The 19,803-nt window shown below is 40.3% G+C and overlaps 2 protein-coding genes across 27 annotated transcripts in view; one reads left to right on the forward strand and one right to left on the reverse strand.

The window, feature by feature from the left end:
- PDE8B (phosphodiesterase 8B) overlaps nt 1-19,803 on the forward strand; it is a 329,914-nt gene that overhangs the window by 305,137 nt on the left and 4,974 nt on the right. For 19 of the 24 annotated variants that reach the window (XM_021084468.2, XM_085013883.1, XM_021084469.2 and 16 more), the window contains 5 exons: nt 2,789-3,006; nt 4,663-4,783; nt 6,723-6,890; nt 9,024-9,153; nt 9,666-11,493. In XM_021084468.2, the coding sequence (XP_020940127.1) occupies nt 2,789-3,006; nt 4,663-4,783; nt 6,723-6,890; nt 9,024-9,153; nt 9,666-9,775 (747 nt within the window). In that variant the 3' untranslated portion in view covers nt 9,776-11,493. Of the gene's footprint in view, nt 1-2,626; nt 2,731-2,788; nt 3,007-4,662; nt 4,784-6,722; nt 6,891-9,023; nt 9,154-9,665; nt 11,494-11,545; nt 11,667-13,787; nt 15,335-19,803 lie in introns of those variants that run through there. The other 5 variants (XR_014838091.1, XR_014838094.1, XR_014838092.1 and 2 more) reach the window with 5 other exon arrangements.
- The window catches only part of WDR41 (WD repeat domain 41), a 57,691-nt gene continuing 48,517 nt past the window's right edge, over nt 10,630-19,803 (reverse strand). For all 3 annotated transcript variants that reach the window (XM_085013890.1, XM_013994928.3, XM_085013891.1), the window contains 4 exons: nt 18,905-19,026; nt 18,033-18,121; nt 16,975-17,108; nt 10,630-14,258 (listed from right to left, as the gene is read on the reverse strand). In XM_085013890.1, coding sequence (XP_084870016.1) covers nt 14,106-14,258; nt 16,975-17,108; nt 18,033-18,121; nt 18,905-19,026 — 498 coding nt within the window. In that variant the 3' untranslated portion in view covers nt 10,630-14,105. The remainder of the gene's footprint in view (nt 14,259-16,974; nt 17,109-18,032; nt 18,122-18,904; nt 19,027-19,803) is intronic.

Genomic DNA, 19,803 nt, shown 5'->3' on the forward strand with positions numbered 1-19,803 from the left:
CTGGGCAAGGCCAGGGATCGAACCCTCAACCTCATGGTTTCTAGTCAGATTTGTTAACCACTGAGCCACAACGGGAACTCCAGGCTTGATAGTTCTTGATGTCACTATGACATAGTTCCACATCTTCAACCCAGCCATACAGAGCTGATATTCCCCTTCAATTTGTTATAGACCTTATCCCCTCCCTACTCTTACCAGTTCCCAGGAACCACTGCATGTACAGAGGTCAGGATGGCCAGCATTTGTTGTTGTTTTTGTTGTTTTCTGAGTGTAAGTGACTATTTATCCTAGAAAAGGAACTGTTTGAAAGGCTAATCTAGAATGGAGTCCCTTTTGGCCAGCCTGCTTCAATGTGCTCCAAATCTACTCATGATAGTTAAAGAAGGGAAAAACTGTGGAGAAATGTCTGTACCTCCAATGGCTTGGAACTTCTCCTGCCATGGGTTTGGTGGGGAAGTTTCTTCCACAGATGGTCCCTCCCTCCCAAAGGAAGGGCCTTGCTTCTCCCATCTGCTAGTGAGAGCCCAGTCTTCTTACTCTGCCTCCTCATATTTCTTACAGATGCTGCATTATTAGGCAGTGTCCTCCAAAACTGCAGGGCATGGCCCGCTACTGGTCTCTTGGTAAAAGTGCCTGGTCTCAATCAGTGTAAACTGGGAGCAAAGCCATGTCTCATCTAATGCCTTTTGTGTTGTCTACTCCAGTTACTTGAATCTGTTTCATTGAAGAATTTAAAAATAAATCGGCCCCACACTCCAAGCAAGATTGAACATACTCCAAGAGAACTAGCTGGAGGCCTGAAGTTTGGGCCTCATGGGTCCTCACCGCACAGGCAGAATTAGAGGAGAGGAGAGAGGAGAGAGGAGAGCCCGAGCTGGGTCAGTTCTGGATCCTGAGGGTACCTACAGGTTACCATGGCCTCTCCTAACCAGCAGCAAACTGGTGCGAGGCATGTTTCCTGGCTCTGGGCATTACAGAATCAGTCTCTGAGATGAGCTAAAAGAGCTAAAAGAACAGCATTGATGGCTGTCCTTGCTCAGGAAACCTGTTCACGTGGCCTATGGACAGGCCAGGACTGCCCACCAGCTCCAGGAGGTCAGGACGGGATATGGAAATGGCTCCTTTCTGGTAGGGACAGCTTTTAGGGAAGTTTTCAGGGCTGAGCTTCAGATTCACTGTTGCTTACTTGTGAGCATCTGCGCAGCAGTTTGCAGTTGGTTGCTAGGAAGGCAACTCTGGGGAAGCCAAAAATCATGCCCACCCCTCCAGCCTCATCTTAGAGACCACTTTTCCCCACTCATTACCCTTCAGTCACAATGAAGCTCTTTAGGTTCCTGAATAAACCACTTTTTGGGTTTCACATCAGGAGTATTACAGAGGCGGTTCTTTCTGCCTGGAATTCTCTCCTTTGCTGTTTTTTGACTGGCTAATCCCTGCTTATCCTTCAAGTTCCAGCATAAAAATCACTTCCCTAGAGAAGCCACGCCAGCCCACCTTCTGGACCTACATTGCCCATAAGTAGCCAAGAGCCATGTGTGGCTATTTATATTTAATTAAAATCAAATGAAATGAAACATTCAGTTCCTCAGTTGCACCGGCCACATTTCAAGTATCCAGTAGCTTTTAGTGACTAGGGGTTACTGTCTTGGACAGCCCAGATAGAGACATTTCCATCGCTACAGAAAGTTCAGTGTACAGCACTGCCCTGAACTAGATCAGGCCTCATGGTTATACTCGCAAGCCACCTGTACTTTCCTTCTCAACATATCTCACAATAGAGACTGGGCCAGTATAATTCATCGCTGTAACTCCAGCACTCTGCAGGACAACTGGCACCCAGTAAGCATCTAAATGATTACGGAAAGAATGAATTCATAAAGTACAGTCTCTCTTATGCAACAGTAGCCCATTTGAGAAATTCCTCCTGAATCTGTGAGCTGAGAAAACGCTTGTATCCCCTGATGCTCTGGTTTGTGTTTTTTTATTATATAACAAGAGTGTTAGAAAGGGGGTCTCCCTTTTTGCCTTTGCCACCCGCTAGCCTAGAGCTGAATTTTGTTTTTAACTACAGGAGCCCCCTTAGCTTCAGTTTGCCTGCAAAAATTGTTCTTCTTGCCCTTTATCCTCTTCTTGGCTCTAATCCTTGTTATCTCTGTGTGAAGAGTTGTGTTTTATCTGTGCCATTTACTGCCACTCTCTGAAAGTCTTTTCAGAATTAGGCAAATAAAGTAACATTTGTTGATCTAGGCCACTTCCTTCTCTATCTGCTCATAGAAAAGAGCATGTATGCGATTTTTTTGTTTTGATTTTTGTCTTTTTATGGCCGCACATGCGGCATATGGAGGTTCCCAGGCCAGAGCCACAGCAACGCCAGATCCAACCTGCGTCTATGACCTATACCACAGCTCATGGCAGCACCAGATCCTTAACCCACTGAGCGAGGCCAGAGATTGAACCCGCAACCTCATGGCTCCCGGTCGGAGCCATGATGGGAACTCCAGAAGAGAGCATGTATTTGAAAAGGTTGGATTGGCGTCTTTGTGCAGCAGAACCAGAGTGAATGGACTCTGGAGAAAGATTTTAGGTATCCATTATAACTGCAGCTCAGATTTCTATTTCCCTACAGATTATCCACAGCACAGCAAGGTGATGTGATGTATCCTAGGTGGCCTCTCTACTCCTAGGAAGTCAGAGAAAGATCCCCTGGCCCACCCCTCCCGAAAGACAGGGGTGAGTATAGGTCTACATCCAGTGGGTAATGCTCAATCTTGCCTCCCCCTGACCCCAGGGAAGCCTCGATCAGCTAGATGAGGTGGCTGCCCTGATTGCAGCCACAGTCCATGACGTGGACCACCCGGGAAGGACCAACTCTTTCCTGTGCAACGCAGGCAGTGAACTCGCTGTGCTCTACAATGACACCGCTGTCCTGGAGAGTCACCACACAGCCCTAGCCTTCCAACTCACGGTCAAGGACAACAAATGCAACATCTTCAAGAACATTGACAGGTTCGTGTGCTTGGGCTCTTGTGGTCAGATTTGTAAAGTGTAAGTGGGAAACTTAGTTTTCCCTAACTTCCCCAAGTACTTAGTTTCCTTGTGGGGGAAGGGGATAAAAAAATAGTTGTACCCTTGTACCACCGTGTTGTGTAACATAAAAACCTTGCCTGTATAAACTTAACTGTATTTAGACTCTTTTCATCTTTTAAAACTCCGTTTAGTCTTAAATGAGTTCAGAAAATGTTGTGTGCACTGCAAAGTACGCTATATTGATTATACTACTACTAAGTAAGGCAGATATTATTACCCTCCCAGGAAGATATCCTATCTTTGGTGTAACTCAAGGAAAATGTATCCCTCCCCTTCCCTAGCTCAATTTTTGGCTGCTTAAACTCCTGACTCATGAGGCGAGAGTTTCACAGGCCCCAGCAGAGCTGCTGGAGCCCACAGGGTGGGGAAGGTTTCCCCTTCGCTGTTGAACTCTCCTCTGGTGAGCTGGCCAAATGTGGACAGGAGCAATTCCTCTTGCCTGCCACAATCCTGCAGTCATGCTATCAGTATTTCCTACACGGCACCAGCCAGGCTGGAGAGCAGACATCTGTTTTGTTTTGTCCTTTTTAGGGCCATACCCACAGCACATGGAGATTCCCAGGCTAGGGGTCTAATTGGAGCTGTAGCTGCCAGCCTACACCACAGCCACAGCAACGCCAGATCCGAGCTGCGTCTGTGACCTACACCACAGCTCATGGCAATGCTGGATCTTAACCCACTGATGGAGGCCAGGGATTGAAACTTTGTCCTTGTGGGTACCAGTCAGGTTCATTACCACTGAGCCACAACGGGAACTCCACGGAGAGCAGAGTTCTGAGACAGGATCATGTACACAGAGCTCAGAGCCCACCCAGGCATCAAGGACCACTTGTCAGCGTGAACCTGAACCTATCCATCTGGTTTCCAGAAACCTGAGAAAATACAGACTAATTATTCCACCTTCAACCAAAGGCTTTATCAGTATCAAGTTTTGTTTTTAAAGTTTTACAGGAGGAATTCTTGCCAATGACCAGTTTTATTCAGTTTTCCATCTGGCTCTTGAAATTAGAAAAAGATGATGGGAACTGGGCAGGGATTTTGAGCAGGGTTGTTGCTCCTTCCATTACAACTTCCCTCTAGTTGTAATTTAGACAATTGCTCATTAATTGGAAAACCTTTTTCAATGCCATAATCAAAAGAAATAATGATACTTCTCTGTAGCAAGAATCACTGTGCCTGTGCCGAATGCCCTGGGACAACTTATCAGGTTGCTGTACCAGCCTTGGAGGGAAGGAACTCATCATTTCCTCCCACCTCACTGTTTAGGTGTTGCCAAGGGAAGGTGGAAGGGAAACACCTTACTGTGAAATAACTGCCCATATATGATTTGTGCTTTCTTTTTTTATACTCATCAATCAGATGAGGAGGGGTCACCTATCACTGGGAAAAATGGAAGGGTAAGTAGTGGCTTAGTAGGAAGATGAGCAGGCCAACTGTTTTGGTTGTCGTCACTCATTTCTTAACTCTAGACTCCTAGCCTCCTCCCAGAGTGTGAGGAGTGTGGTAAAATGGTAGCAGAACATTCTAATTTGGGACATGATGTGAACAAGGCCCTTTGTCTTCTGGTTACTTTAGGAACCATTATCGAACACTGCGCCAAGCTATTATTGACATGGTTCTGGCAACGGAGATGACAAAACACTTTGAACATGTGAACAAATTTGTGAACAGCATCAATAAGCCAATGGCAGCTGAGGTAAGTCTTTCCCATGTAGCTCTTAGAGCCCACTCTGCCTGTAAACCATTTTTTTTTCCTCTTGATTACAAGATGATTACTTAGAGGTGGTAAAGGAGAGCTAAAAGTACTGCCACTTGTTTTCCTGAGGGCCAAGAATACACTGTCAGTGTCCACAGCATCTTTAAAAGAAAGGCCCTGAGATAAAGCCAGTGATGACAAAAGGACGTAGGCTCGAAGACTGTGGTGAAAGGAGCCTGCAGAGAGCAGAGACTGGAGCAAATGGTGGTGTTTTAAGGGGATCTAAAGCCCTTTCTACTTCTTTGTTCGTTGAACTCTTGGGAGACCTCTAAATTAGGTGGTTTTTTTTTTTTTTTTTTTTTGTCTTTTTGTCTCTTCTGGTGCTGCATCTGCTGCATATGGAGGTTCCCAGGCTAGGGGTCGAATCGGAGTTGTAGCCACCGGCCTACGCCAGAGCCACAGCAACACGGGATCCGAGCTGCGTCTGCAACCTATGCTACAGCTCACGGCAACACTGGATCCTTAACCCACTGAGCAAGGCCAGGGATCAAACCCACAACCTCATGGTTCCTAGTCGGATTCATTAACCACTGAGCCATGACGGGAACTCCTAAATGAGATGTTTTAAGGAACTATATTCCTGGTGATATGCATTAAAAGCCCATCAGTGTCTAAAGACTATACAAAGTTAAACTAGGAGTGACTAGATGAAAACAAAAACACAAGTTGTTTTTCTTTTTTACAAATGGACCTTACTGTCCCTACAAACTTAGGTTTTAGGATCATGGACAGAAGGTTCACAGCTCTTACTGCTTAAAATGAGATCAGCTGCCCTCTGAAACCATGAAGCATATAAAGTTAGAAAAGGTTTTCATTCATTACTGTATGAGGGCTGCATACGTGGAAGGATGATGAAAGATTGTCTTAAAAGTAACTCGACAGAGGAGTTTCCTGGTGGCCAAGCAGATTAAGGATCCAGCATTGTCACTGCTGTGGCGCAGGTTCAATCACTGGCCCAGAAACTTCCACGTACTGCAGGCATGGCCAAAAAACAAACAAAAATGTAACTTTGATGGTCAGTAAGGAGACTATATGAGGGACCCATTGCATGACCAGCCTGGATGAAGAGACAGTATCCACCTCTCCTGTCGTCTGCTCCATCCCCTAGGGGTTCCCCAGCACAGTGCCAGGACCCTCTCCTTCCACAGAGGTCTTAGGGGAGCAAAGACCTGGGATTTAAGAGGGAAAAATTATACAGAATCATAGAATTAATAGAGTTGGGAAGGTCATCTATCCCAGTAAGGCCCAAATCCATTGAGATTTATTTATTGCACTGTTCATAGCAAGCAGTACCTTCCCAATGGTAAGTAATCAAAACACCAACCTTCAGAATGTAAGAGAAAGAAGCAACGTGGTAGGGGGTGGGTGAGTAGAGGCGGGACAGAAGGCCACAGGAGAGAGGGAGCTGGCAGTTAGGAGGAGGAGGAATGAATGAAATAATTAAAGGGTCACATATATGTGTTATTTCCTGGTCTTTTAAGGTATTAAAAAAATAATAAAACTTCTGCTTTTACAAATTTCCTGATAAAACTGGGAGAAAAGCTCTCTTTAAGATTACATACCAAATTTTTCAGGAAAAAAACAAAAAAACGCTGCTTGTAGCAGTCACCTCCGGAGAAGAGGTGGGAAGTGAGGCTGTGGCTGTGTGGTGCTAAGACTTTGGACCTCCTCAGCTCTATGTGTTTGTATTGCTTGAGGGTCCCACCCACAACACGAATGTACCAGTGTATCACAGATAGGATTAAGGATGGGAGAAATCCTTCATTGAGTCTCGTACTTAAGTTTGCCTGGGTGATTGCCCTCTAATATCTGGTCAGTTAGCCCTTGTGGGCTTCACCATTCCCTTGAACCAGCCCTGATCTGACAATCTGTTTTGCAGGTTGAAGGCGGCGACTGTGACTGCAACCCTATTGGGAAAAACTTTCCTGAAAACCAACTCCTGATCAAGCGCATGATGATTAAGTGTGCTGACGTGGCCAACCCATGCCGCCCCCTGGACCTGTGTATTGAATGGGCCGGGAGGATCTCTGAGGAGTACTTTGCACAGGTGTGTTGCCTCTCTAGGGAAGCTCCACTTCTTTTTCTGGAATGGTCCCAGTATATAAGTAAATGATTCCTCCCTGGAAAGGAATGGCTCATTCCTACCAGCAGCAGAATTCTAGAGACTAATGTGGCTGGTCACTAACCAAAGCCTTGCTAGGGAAACAGGGATAAACCGAGCCTTTGAAAGTATCTTTTCACCCTCAAATTGTTGGATCCTGAACTTACACAAACACTGGGAACTCACCCATTCATTCCTAGATTATTATTATCTCCCTGGTGCACTGTGGGGAACATAGATATAAGTAAAATAAATCTCTGCCCACGGGCAGCTCATAATTCAGTAGGGGAGAGATACTGACATAAATCCACACATGAGTAAAAAAATGAAAATACTTCTAAAGGAGGTATATGTCGAGTCCTAAGAGTTAAGATTTTTTTTTTTCTTCCAGATAAAAGAAGGGCTTTTGTGGAAGAGCTCTCTTTTTGAAATATTTAGAAATTTAGAAATGGGAAAGGGCTTTCTGGAAGAACAAAGCATTATGAGCAAAATTAGTAAGAAGGAAAAATAGGATTTCTATATAAGGATAGTAGCAATATATACTTCACTTTGGCAGTGTGAAGGGAAACTAAAGAATAACCCAGAAAGCAGCAGGCCACAAGATGCCAGGCATACTTTCAAAGTAAAGGCTCTATAGATGTTTGCAATGTGTGAAAGAAAAACAAACCTGTCCCAAGTTAACTACAAGTAATGCATGGGGAGGGGAGGTCTACATGGCTGGAATGTACCACTGAGGCAGGATAAAGAATAGCTGATAATGTCTAAAAGGGTTGGCAGGGGCAAAGGCCAGCCAAGAAGGCGGTAAGTTAACTACAGCTTTCACAATGGGAAGATAGCCCATGAGTTAAAGAGATGTAGGACAGGCAGTTCTTAGCTTGCCAGAAAGAGAGGGGGGAAACCCCAAAATCCTCCTTGAATAATAGTGGATACTTTGAAGGCTGCCCGATCGACTCATCTAAAATGAGCAAACTGAGCTGAAAGGCGGTAGGAGGCCATTAATGGGCTTCCCAGGAACCAGAGAAGACTTAAAATCTTACTTCTAGTTAGGCTCAAAGTATGTGACTGGAGAATGGAAAAGAACAGCTTTTAAGTTCTTTAATATAAATTCCCTGTTTTAGTGTCCTTTTCCCAGGAAGGAACATGCTAAAGTTCACAAGCCAAAGTGACCTAAAAATCAAAAGTTATAAGTAAGGTCTCTGATCAGCTGGCCTCTGGCTCAGCACACTACCAGGAAATGTGGTTCTTAATTTCAACTCAGTGAGTTATGACCTTATGTATATAAACATATACTCTAATGCACAAAATACTCAGATTTATACATATCCTGAGAAAGCTGCATGACCAGGAGGACCCAGTCTGAACGATCACAGTTTGTCAGTCATTCTTTTGAGTAAAAACAGTTATTCCATGAAAAAAAAAGCTAGTTCAGTCTAATAGCCTAAGTGCTTGTCCTCCAGTCAACCATCATACTTTGATGGGCAGCACAAGGGCTTTTATATGTATTTCCAATTTTGTCACACAGAATATAAGAAAAGACATTTTCGAAAGTCAAATTTAATAAGGTTAATAATTCTTACTGCTTTAATGAAGACAGTCTTACGTCAAACTGGCTTTGCTTTTAAACTGCAAGCTTATGGCAATGAATAATACAGCGACTGTTGGTACAGTCTGATGCCAGTTCTTTGATTCATGCTAAAGCATCAGCAGTTCTACCCACCATTGCTTCTGCATCCTCAGTGTAAATGTCACTTAGTATTAATAGTATTATTTTTAAAATAACCTTGACCTTGCGATCATGAAAACAGAACTCAGAAAAGAGGGTATGAACCCTGATGAGATCAGGGCTTCAGGAGGGGCCGTAAGACAGTGTAAGAGATTTGAGAGTCAGAAGACTTGAATTCGGTCACAGGAGCTCTTCAGGGGGTTGTCTTACATAAACCTTGGGACCTTGCTGAGCCCATCTCCGCATAGGTACAACCGGATGGTGACCCATTTTCACAAGAGTGGTTCTGAGAAACTAGTTGCTACTGTGACAGCTCCTCATGTACCCTACAGCCTTGTGCATGTTCTTTCTTACAGACCGATGAAGAGAAGAGACAGGGGCTACCTGTGGTGATGCCAGTGTTTGACCGGAATACCTGTAGCATCCCCAAGTCCCAAATCTCCTTCATTGACTACTTCATAACAGACATGTTTGATGCTTGGGATGGTAAGAAAGTTCATGTCTTGTCACCCACAAACAGAGTATTTTGTTACATTGTATGATGATTACCTTAATGACAGAGGCTGGGCCTCAAGATGTAAATGAAATGCCATTTTTTAAAAAGTCAGCTGTTTGTGGCCAGGTGTGGTTAGGGTACAGGTAAACTTTCTACATCCCCAGCACAGACCTTGTGCATGGCAGACTTGATAGAAATTTGTTTACTGGATAAGCATGTGCTCAACTCTTCACAGGACATGTTTCCAGGGTTACAGGAGTTTTATTCTGTTATTATAGGAAACTCGAGAAAGAATACAAAATATATTAAGTCTACTCTGAATCACAGATTGTTTTGGTAACTTCATAGCGATTTATTCTTCCCATGTTTGTTTGCTTAAGGCCTAACTTAGGATACCTCTCTTTCCATTCTGATCCCAGATTTGTCCCGCAGAGCCCCCATCTTATAATGCTGCTGGGATCTAAATTAACAGATTTCTTTTTATTCTTTTATATTCTTGCAGCCTTTGCACACCTGCCAGCCCTGATGCAGCATTTAGCTGATAACTACAAACACTGGAAGACACTAGATGACCTAAAGTGCAAAAGTCTGAGGCTTCCATCTGACAGCTAAAGCCAAGACAGAGAAGGAGACCTCTTCATCTACAAAGAGCACCGTGAATCACAGTAGTGTAAACAGGAGGCTTTCCTTTATAATGAACATGACAGGTATAGGCTAAGGAGTTAATGTTTAATATCTGACCTTGAAATCATTCAAGTTCCCAAATTTCATTTTTAGGAAAGTATGTTTCATGAAGAAAAACTCTGTTCTTTTGCACAATAACTTAGTGACAGAACAAACATATGGCAAAACCCTTTGCCCTGCTCTCATCCTGTGTGCCCTCATCAAACCATGGAGTTGATTCACTGTAACTAGCAGGACACAAGCAGCAAAGACTTGGTGCCCATGAACCCATCTCCGTGAATGATGACCATGTAGCGTGGCTAGTGATTAGCTCATCTTTTATCATGAAAGTCACCGTCACTATTTAGCTTGACTATTTTCCTCAAGAGCAGCCATCTGAAAGAGTTAGAAGAATATCTAAGGGGAAAAATAAAAACACACAAAAATGAGCAAAACACCTAGGACCAAATTACCACTTAGCTTCAGAGCTTCCATGGCTGGTGGTTCTTCTGATCGATGGTGTGGCACCGAGTTAGAACACAGCCTTGGCCTGGTGAGTGCTCTCTCCAGACTGGTAAGCAGCAGCCCGTGTAGCCCTCTTTCCTGCAAAGGGGATTCTTTTCAGCAGAAAGCCATCCATGATGGGGAAGGGAGTGACATCCCATTTTGGGGGAATCCATGAGTTTTTCCCTTACTTCTGGTTTACAGAGGCAGTCACAAGGCACTATACTGAGTGTTATATAAAAAAGCCATTAAATCTGAATGCCCTGGACAAGCTTTTTTAAAAAAAATTTATATATACATTTGCTGTTCAAAATTTTTATTAAAGCAATCTAAATTTTCTGGGTATAAGTCCACAGAGTATATTGTACCATATACCATCTATACGTATATATGTGAGGAGGAGTTAGAGGAAGTTTCAAAGTTGTGATGTTTTTAACCTATCTATATTTAAGATCATGCCATTTTGCTTTATGACGTTTAAAAAAGGGAGTTGCAAGATGTGTAAATATATCAGAAAATAGGCATATGGGGAAGCCGTACATACTATTTTAAGCTACTAACTGTATGCTAAAAGCTTCTAAAGCACAAGTGCATATTTTTATACAGCTCTTTTCACAACTTTCTGTGATCTACATGAAGTCAGACTTGAGATTTTCCTTTCTCTTTTACCAGCCAGCCCTTCTCCATGTATTATAAATATTAAAAACTCAGTAAACAAAATGTTTGTTTTTCTCTCAAATTCTCTGTACTCCATGCTGCATTTCTAAGAGGCATAAACAGCGTCTAAACTAACTGAACCAGTAGTTAGTTACTTTTTTCAAATGAAAACTGGAATGCAGAAACACTTGGAACTAATACATGGGAAGGAAAAAAATGTCTTATCACTACATAATGTGCCAACGTTTTTTTCTATGTTTTGTACCCAAAAAAATCGAAACATCTATGACAGTTCCATGCAAAGAAATGTATCTAAATTATTTTGTTAGATGGTACGAGAACTTGCTTGGTCAGGACAGCAGCTAGCTTTGTATTGTAATGCTTCATTATGTAAATGTGCTGAAAATGTTTTTGTGAAGTAATTGTAAACTAAATTCCTACAGCCATTTTTCATTCCCAACAGCTGTTTTATTTTATTCCTTTGCCCTAAAGTTTTCATAATTTTAGAATTCTGGTTTTAGTGTTCTTTATTTCATGAGTCACACACTTTGTTTTCAGAAACACTAAATTCAGGATGTCAGACTCCCCTTTTAAGGAGCTAAATAATTTACCTAGGCTTCAGAAGCTTGCCTGAGGCAACAACAGTCCTTTCCTGACCATCTCGCTTCTGGTCCATTTGGTAAGTAACATTCATCAGATGTCTGACACTATTCTATATGAACATTACAACTCAGTGTAATGTCTATTATCATATTAAAACTGCCAGGTGTTAAAGCTTTAGCATAGCTCTGCTCTTTATCAGTGTAGTCTACTATGGTGTAATTCTTCTACGGAGTTGCTAATTAAATAGTACATTTCTCCAACTAGTAAATTTACTAGAAATATAATAGTTTATACCTATCTGATACATATACCATCGGGAAGACTATAACTGTCTTAAACTTAAGTGTTTACTAAAATATTCTGTGTTGAGGGGAGCCATATTAATTTAGGAAAATATAACATGATCCAGTAACAGAAGTCACATTACTGCTACTACTACTAGTTAACCTGAAGTAGTTTGAAAACACTATTACCTGGATCAGAATAACCCTAACATTTAAGATTTTAAAATTTGCTTGCCTTTAGAGCTATGACTGGATAGTTTTGTGGGCAAAGAATAAGCTTCATCTGTTCAACCAGAATCCATGTGAGAAAGATAAATGGAAGGGATGATAAAACATCCCTGAAATTTAGCCTCTTGACTGTATTATGTGAATAAACCAGAGAATGAGTTAATAGGGTATTTTTAAATAAAAGTGACAAGGCTCACGGCATAGTATTACTTCTGGTGTTGCAAATATAATTGTATTGAAAGCTAAGCTAGGGAATTAGAAAAAATGCATATAACAGATATGGACCTCAGTTATAGTTGTAGTCTTCTAACTTGAAAATCCAACTTTTAGCAGCAGTCTCCATATAACTAACTACTGAGCAGCCATCAAGTCTGAGTCCCTGCTAGAGGCTCCCATCTTACTGTTTTCCTCCATCTCTGACTTGAGGGTGAACACAAAACCATCAAGCCCTATGAATGGGTTTACCCACTGGTAACAGAGGGACTGATAGTGATCCTTATGGTACTCTTTGCTCCCCACACTCACCTGTGGTGTGTATCATTTCCCATGAGTAGATTAGTATCACATAATATGAATCCAGAACAAATTTGGAAATAATGCAGTTAAAGACCTGTGAATTCCTTTCATAATTCATCAAATATCTTATACAGTCAAGCCAACAACTTTATGAACTGATGGCTTAAATGTAGAATCTCCAAAAAAGCTAGCTAGTTAACAGTTAAGTCCATCAATGGAGAAAAATTAAAAGCCTAAAAATAACTCTGGATCAACAATCTGATGCATTCAGTCCATTTCATGTCTACCTGGTTTGGGGATCCTATCTATGCTTCAATCTCAGGATGAAAGATTAGAGCTGCCTCTGTGTGACTGCTCAAATATACCGTAATAATAACAATTTGTTGGCTAAAAGGCAGTGCTAATTTTTCCATTGCTATTCTTCTATCATGGAGGTAACAAATTTTATGTCTCCATAAAGCTATTTTCATTGTGAATTAAAACAGTAACAATAGGACTGTGAACACTTCCTCACAGGGTCTAGATCCAAATTAAGATGCTAAAACACTGGAGTTCCCATTGTGGCTCAGCGGTAACGAACCCAACCAGTATCCATGAGGATGGAGGTTCAATCCCTGGCTTCGCTCAGTGGGTTAAGGATCTGGCATTGCCGTGAGCTGTAGTGTAAGCTGGCAGCTGTAACTCCAATTTGACCCCTAGCCTGGAAACTTCCCAATGCCATAGGAGCAGCCCTTAAAAAAAAAAAGCTAAAACACAGCAGCACAAAGTACAATTATTTATGGAATCTTCATTTTGTACAGGGAAGCATCAGCTTTCTGTAGATCTCAAGGTTTAAATTCAAGATACGCTACATCCTACCTTCTGTAATTATCATGCATCTTTATTTCCTTAAAAGCAGGCTCCTTAAATAAATCTTTAAAAGAATGACAGGGATAATTAAAATATTCATTTTGAGGAACAGAGTCAGATATTAAATCCAAAAAAAGCTAAATGAAAGAAAGCACATGCAACTTTTAATTCCTGGTGATGAGTAAAAATTTAGTTAGAGGTTCTAAGTACTATTCTCATTAAACATAAGCTCATACAATTTCTGGTATATATATTTTTTAAAGCATAAAAAATTTATCTCTGTAAGGATACTGAGGTATAATTTAATTCTACTTCAACAGATATTTGTGCTGAAGTCTGAAAATTTCACTTTCTGAAAATTCACTGCTGAAATTAGACCCATTCCTTCAGTGGTTTCAGGTAACTGCTATGTGAAAAGTCAGATGAAAAACCTGTGCTGTTTTCTTTGGTGGATGTACTCATACCTGAGAAGCAACTTGTTGCTGGTTTTTAGCCCAGATAAAAGAATTCAAACAATTGGAATTTATGGAGTAATAAGAAAAAAAACTGCAAAATTTATCATCATGGTAATGGTTTTCAGAGTATTACCCTATATTTAATGTTCAATATCCACGCACAGGTATTCCAAATTCCTTACACTAGACAGCATGATATAAATCACCATTCTCCTCTAATTTCTGAAATAACTTTAAACTGCGCAACCCAGATTCACGTTCTCCATTTTTCCACAAAATAACGAGATGATCAGCAGAGCATGTCACTAGTCCGTGATCTTCAAAGTACAGAAACATCTGTAAAAAAAATTTTGTAGTTACTGATTGTAAGGATTCCAAGGAGAACAGAAGAGGCTAAAACTAATTCTATTAATACATGTGCTTGTTAAGACCTGTACCTTGGAGACTTGTTTGGATCTGAATGTAAAACTCCTATCATCTTTCATGAGAAAGTGTGTTGATGACAGTTGCATACAAATATACAGATGTTAGACCCATATCTCGTATTTTAATAATCAGAACTCCATTAATACTACTCAACTAAGAACTATAAATATAACAGCTCTTTTGGGAAAATACATGCATTCCCCAAGTACTGTTTAAATTTTACCATTATCTAATTCTTCAAGTATTGATTTTAAGACTTTTGTGAGAAGAAGTCCTGCCAGACCTGCTTTACTTAATCATTTTTATTGGCCTTACTTATACAAAAATGGTCACCAATAAAATGTCTGAATTCCACATTCTCCAAGAGAAACAAAGGCTTTTTAGCACTCTATATAAACAAATATAATCAATCAATCCATAAGTATTTACTGAGTGTCATCTATATTATCATCCCTACCCTCAAGAAGGTTCTAATTCAGTTCTGAAAGCCAAATCATAAGTGTACCAATTAAAGATGAAGTAATCAGGTACTAAGCAATGCAGTTCACACTATGATTTGCCACAGATATACAGAAAAAAGAGGCATGGATCAATAATAAATGAAACCATTAGAGAAAGCTTCTAAAACATTAAACTGTCCATCAAAGGAATAGGCTGAAAGCTAACGCTAGAAAAATGGAAGGTTGATGAGAAAGCATGATGCAGACTGAGGAACAAAGAGCTGGTATTAGCAGATAAATGAAACCGTGAAAGGAAGAGCTCCTCAAAGGAAGGAGAGAAATAAAGGAGAGAAACAGGACAACTGGATGAGAGTCTTCTCAGAAATAACTTACACCTTCTGAAGATAATAACAGGAGATCTCAGCTAATGATGGAGGAGAGAAGGGGTAGGGGAGGGACCATGAGAGCAAACTTCCCTGGGAGATGGAAGAAACAGAATTCAAGTAGATAGGACTGGGCTCAGAGAGTAAGGATCAAAAAATAAAAGGAATGAGGAAATTCAAGAGATAGCTAAGATGTTTTCAGTGAAGCCAGAGATACTTTAAAAACGTTAATTTTCAGCACTTCTCTATTATGACAAATGTGCCACCTGACAGTTTTCCTCACCATTTAAAAACCTTTTATGGTTCCTAGTATTTTAAAAATAAAGGAGGAACTCCTCAGCCTTACATTAAAGGACATTCATAATCTGACCCCAAACTACTTGCCCAAGGCTGTATCTTACTCATGTCTTCACTGGAACACAGTCTTCCAGCCTAGCCAACCTGCTCCTAGTCACCAAGTGGAGTCTATCCTTGCCCTCCCATATTCCTTCCTCACAACTCCCAAAAACAAAAAACAAAAACAACCGGGTTACCTGTTAAGAGGGAAGCAAAAATGAATACGACAGAGTACCAACATCAGGAAGCTTATGGGCACAAGACTATCTTAATCCTACCTAATCTTCAAGTTTCATCCATATCTTCCACTGACCATTTTCCTCTAATTCCTGAGTATTCACTGTCCACTACTCATCTGGGTCCATCATAAGCAACCTTCATTACCAGTTTATTAAGCCTGTATCCTTCTGGTCTCCTAAAGTATAAGATCCATGAGAACAAAGACTGTGTTTTATCTCTTTGTAAATTTCAGTGTCTAAGTACAGTGCCTGAAATACAGGAAATGCTCAATAACAAGTATTTTGCTGCTGCTCTTAAGAATAAATAAAATTTTTTATGACCCCCACCCAGAGCCTATGGAAGTTCCTGGGCCAGGGACTGAATCTGAGCCACAGTTGCAGCAACGCCAGATCCTTAACCCATTGCTCAAGGCTGGGGATCAAACCCACACCTCTGCAGCAACCCGAGCCACTGTAGTTGGATTCTTAACCCATGGAACAACATCAGAAACTCCAAGCATAAATACACTTTCAAAGGAAAAATAGTTTGTTTCTCCCTGGCTATAAAATAAGGAAGAACAATTTTAGAAATTCATTACTTAGGACCCCGCTTATATTGTTACCAGTTACAATCATCTCTCTTCCTCAACTGATCTTATTCCTTCATGACAGGCAATGATGCCTATAGTAAATATTAATGTATTTGAATTTAGAACAAGTTAGACTGTATGCATCCTATAATTCTCAGCTATCATTTTTCAATTCTGCACAATGATAATCAAAATACTAGGTGTTACTAATGCTAACAAATTATTATCCTTCAAAGGTAGGTAAAAACAGCACTTTGTTCATGAATTTGATAAAGGCTCCTAAAATTAGATTCTGTAAGACTATACTTCTACATACATAAGCATAATCCTCAATGCACACTCTATTTACTACTGTTACATATAATATATATATATTCAACATGATTCGCACTGTCCTTATTGTCAGCCATCTACCCACATCTCGTAAGTACTGGTAATTAGGCCATTTTTTAGAAGCAACACATCACTTCTTGAAATCATCTCTCTGTAAAGGTAGCTCCTAACTGCACATACTATAATCTATCCCACTCCATGTTTAGATTAAGCGAAAAGCTAGATAAGAGAGGAAAGTTTAGGTCTTTATGAGACGAAATGAATGAGCAGTGAGAAGCAAAAAGGAGAGATCCTCTGGACACTGACATGCCTATTAAAAGCAATACCTCGACAGATGATGAGTGTCCAATCAAATCTCCAATAAGTTCTAGTGAACATGAAGTGGCATTTTCTTGTTGCTTTTTAACAGAGTGGCAAGCTTGTTTATTTACTCTTCCAAATCCCCACATGTTAAAAAAACCTAGAAAAACACAACCATTTCAGTCCTTTGCAAAATTACTGTGCTTTTTTCTTAGAATAATATAACGTCACAAAAACAAAATTTAAATGCAAAGGTGTTCCTAACTTATTTTACTCAAGGGCTAAGGGGCTGGTACCAGGCACTATGCTAGGATTTTTTAAATGCGTTATTTCATCTTAGCTACCCAGGTTTTTTGCACATCTTTTTTTAATTGCCCCTACTCCCCCACTGGTGAAGATATGTTAACATGGAAAAAAGACAGGCAATAGGAATCAAAGAGGAGAAAAGTGAAGGGCCTGAATGGCGATGTCAAAAAAAAAAAAAATTTACAACTCATATTTATTAATAAAGGGTAGACGAAAAGCAACATGTGTATCCCAAAACAATTCTCTGTGACTTCAAATTAACCATAAGAAATCCCAGCAGTACCAGCATCTGATTTGTTATGCAAAGGCTGCTAACTGGGACTGTTTCTCAAACCTGAAAATCAAGAGCTTGTAAGATTACGATATAAATGCAGAAGTGTATTTTTGCATAAATTGAGTTCAATGCTAATGCTTCACGGCTGAAAGAGCACTTGAGTTTGACACCTGATGGTACAAATTCTGTTTGTATATCAGACATGATTATAAGACACTATAAATGAGTAAACAGTTCATTAGGCCATTTAGTCGGATTATCAGAAATAATAGTTTCCCTTCAAAATAATAAAATTCTAGTTGACCTAAACTGAAATAAAGAGGCATTTCTACAGTAAATAAGATGTGAATACTGTATCTCAATTGCCAAATACTTCAGGTAAACATCTTCTGCCTATTTAGAGCACACTGTATATTATTCTTCCTGTTACAAATAACTGCCTTTCTTCCGTCTTTCATGTGAGGAAAAAAAAGCAAGACTACCCTTTTGAGAAAAGATACACACCTGTTGGTACAGGTTCAGCTGCACGCTGCTGTTTTTCTCGTAACTCCCAAATGCGTACACTGCCATCTTCTGAGCATGAGATTAACTGCCTGTCAGAAGAGAAAATCAGTAATAAAAAGAGCAACATGGAGGGCCAGTGCTAAATTTGCAGTGAAAGAAATCAGTGGATTTCTCAATTGCTTTTATTCAGCTCTTGGCAGGAGCTGATAAACATCACAATTTAACAGGGCTTTACAATACCAAGTAAAAGCACTCTTCAGGCAAGGCACACATTACAATGTTTCCATTGGTTTGACTGTTATAAATATGTATCATTTCCATTTCTAAAAATGCATTCGGGAAAACAGGTTATGAGTTACACTTTGATAATATCCTAGTAAGTTCTGTTCCCACCTCTCACTCTAAAAGTATACTGCATAGAAAATAATACTATTAATGTCATATAATTCATCCCTAAGGAACTCAACAGCCCAATCTACCCTTGAAAGGAAAGCCCTCAGTTAGCTTCAGCCAATAAAAAGACTACCATTTGATTAATCAAACAACAAAAGATGGGTTTATGGAAAATATAGAAAAATTAGTACATAGTGATCAAAAGTCTTTTACCTTTTAAAATATATGCCAATTTTTAACTTATCTCTTCTTACAATGAAATTCAACGTAATTCATTTGAACCCTGCTTCTTGTAAATTTTACACTATAATGCCACAAGCTCTTCTGTTAAGAGAACCCAGGCGGTATCCTCCATTTCCAAATGAACTAGCAGAGGTCAAGCCATGGACCTAGGTGACTTTGCCCCTTGTGAAATTACACTGGTGGCCCTGGAACTACACACTTCTTTCATCTGTGATGGAAGAGATGGAAACTTGTACCTGTTTGGAAGTTTGGCAACATGCAGGACATTGGAGTCATGGGCAGTTTTCTGACAGGCAATCACACGCTTCATTTGAAGGTTATACACATATAAACCCCTTCCAACTGCAACAAATATGTTCTAGGGGAAGAAAAAGTTCAGAAATGGGCATACAAGCAGGATTTACACATTACCTGGTAGAATACATTTCTAGCCCTGGTGTGAGATCAGAAAGCCATTGTTACCTTTCCTATTTCTAGCCTTCAGCACAAATTATACCACCCTCTGAAGTCCAAAAATAGCAAGGCACAAAGGAAAGCTCAGAGCATCTAGAAGGTAGAAAGATACAACGGCCAGGACAGAGAAAGCTCTGCACATTTTACCCCTCAGCATCACTTTCTTCCTCACAGAAATGTGACAGCTATGGCTGGCACAACATCTTATTAATGTAAGAAAAGCAAGTATTATTCTTATTTTGCAGGTGAACAAGTTAAAATTTAAAAAACTAAAATTACACAAAAAATTAAGATATGAGAGGTGAGCATAGGGAACTACAGCCAATCTCCTGGTAGACCATGATGGAAGATAATATAACAAAAAGAATGTTTATGTATGTATGACTGGGTCACTTTGCTGTACAGCCGAAATTGGCACAATACTATAAATCAACTATAATAAAAAAAGCTATGAGAGGTAATATCAGAATCCAGATCATGTTACTCCAGTCCCTTACTCCTGCCTCATAACATAACCACTTAGCTTCTGAAATTATTTGGCAAGTCACTAGACTTCTGGTATCTGTTTTAGAATCTTTTTTCTTTTCTTTTTATTTTTTTTTTTAAGGGCTGCACCCACGGCATATGGAGGTCCCCAGACTAGGGGTCAAATCAAAGCTACAGCTGCCGGCCTACACCACAG

Source organism: Sus scrofa, chromosome 2 (assembly GCF_054392235.1).
Source record: "Sus scrofa isolate SSC_HxYL_T2T_F1_AM1 chromosome 2, Sscrofa_HxYL_maternal_Yorkshire_Landrace_v2.0, whole genome shotgun sequence".
Taxonomy (NCBI): Eukaryota; Metazoa; Chordata; class Mammalia; order Artiodactyla; family Suidae; genus Sus; species Sus scrofa.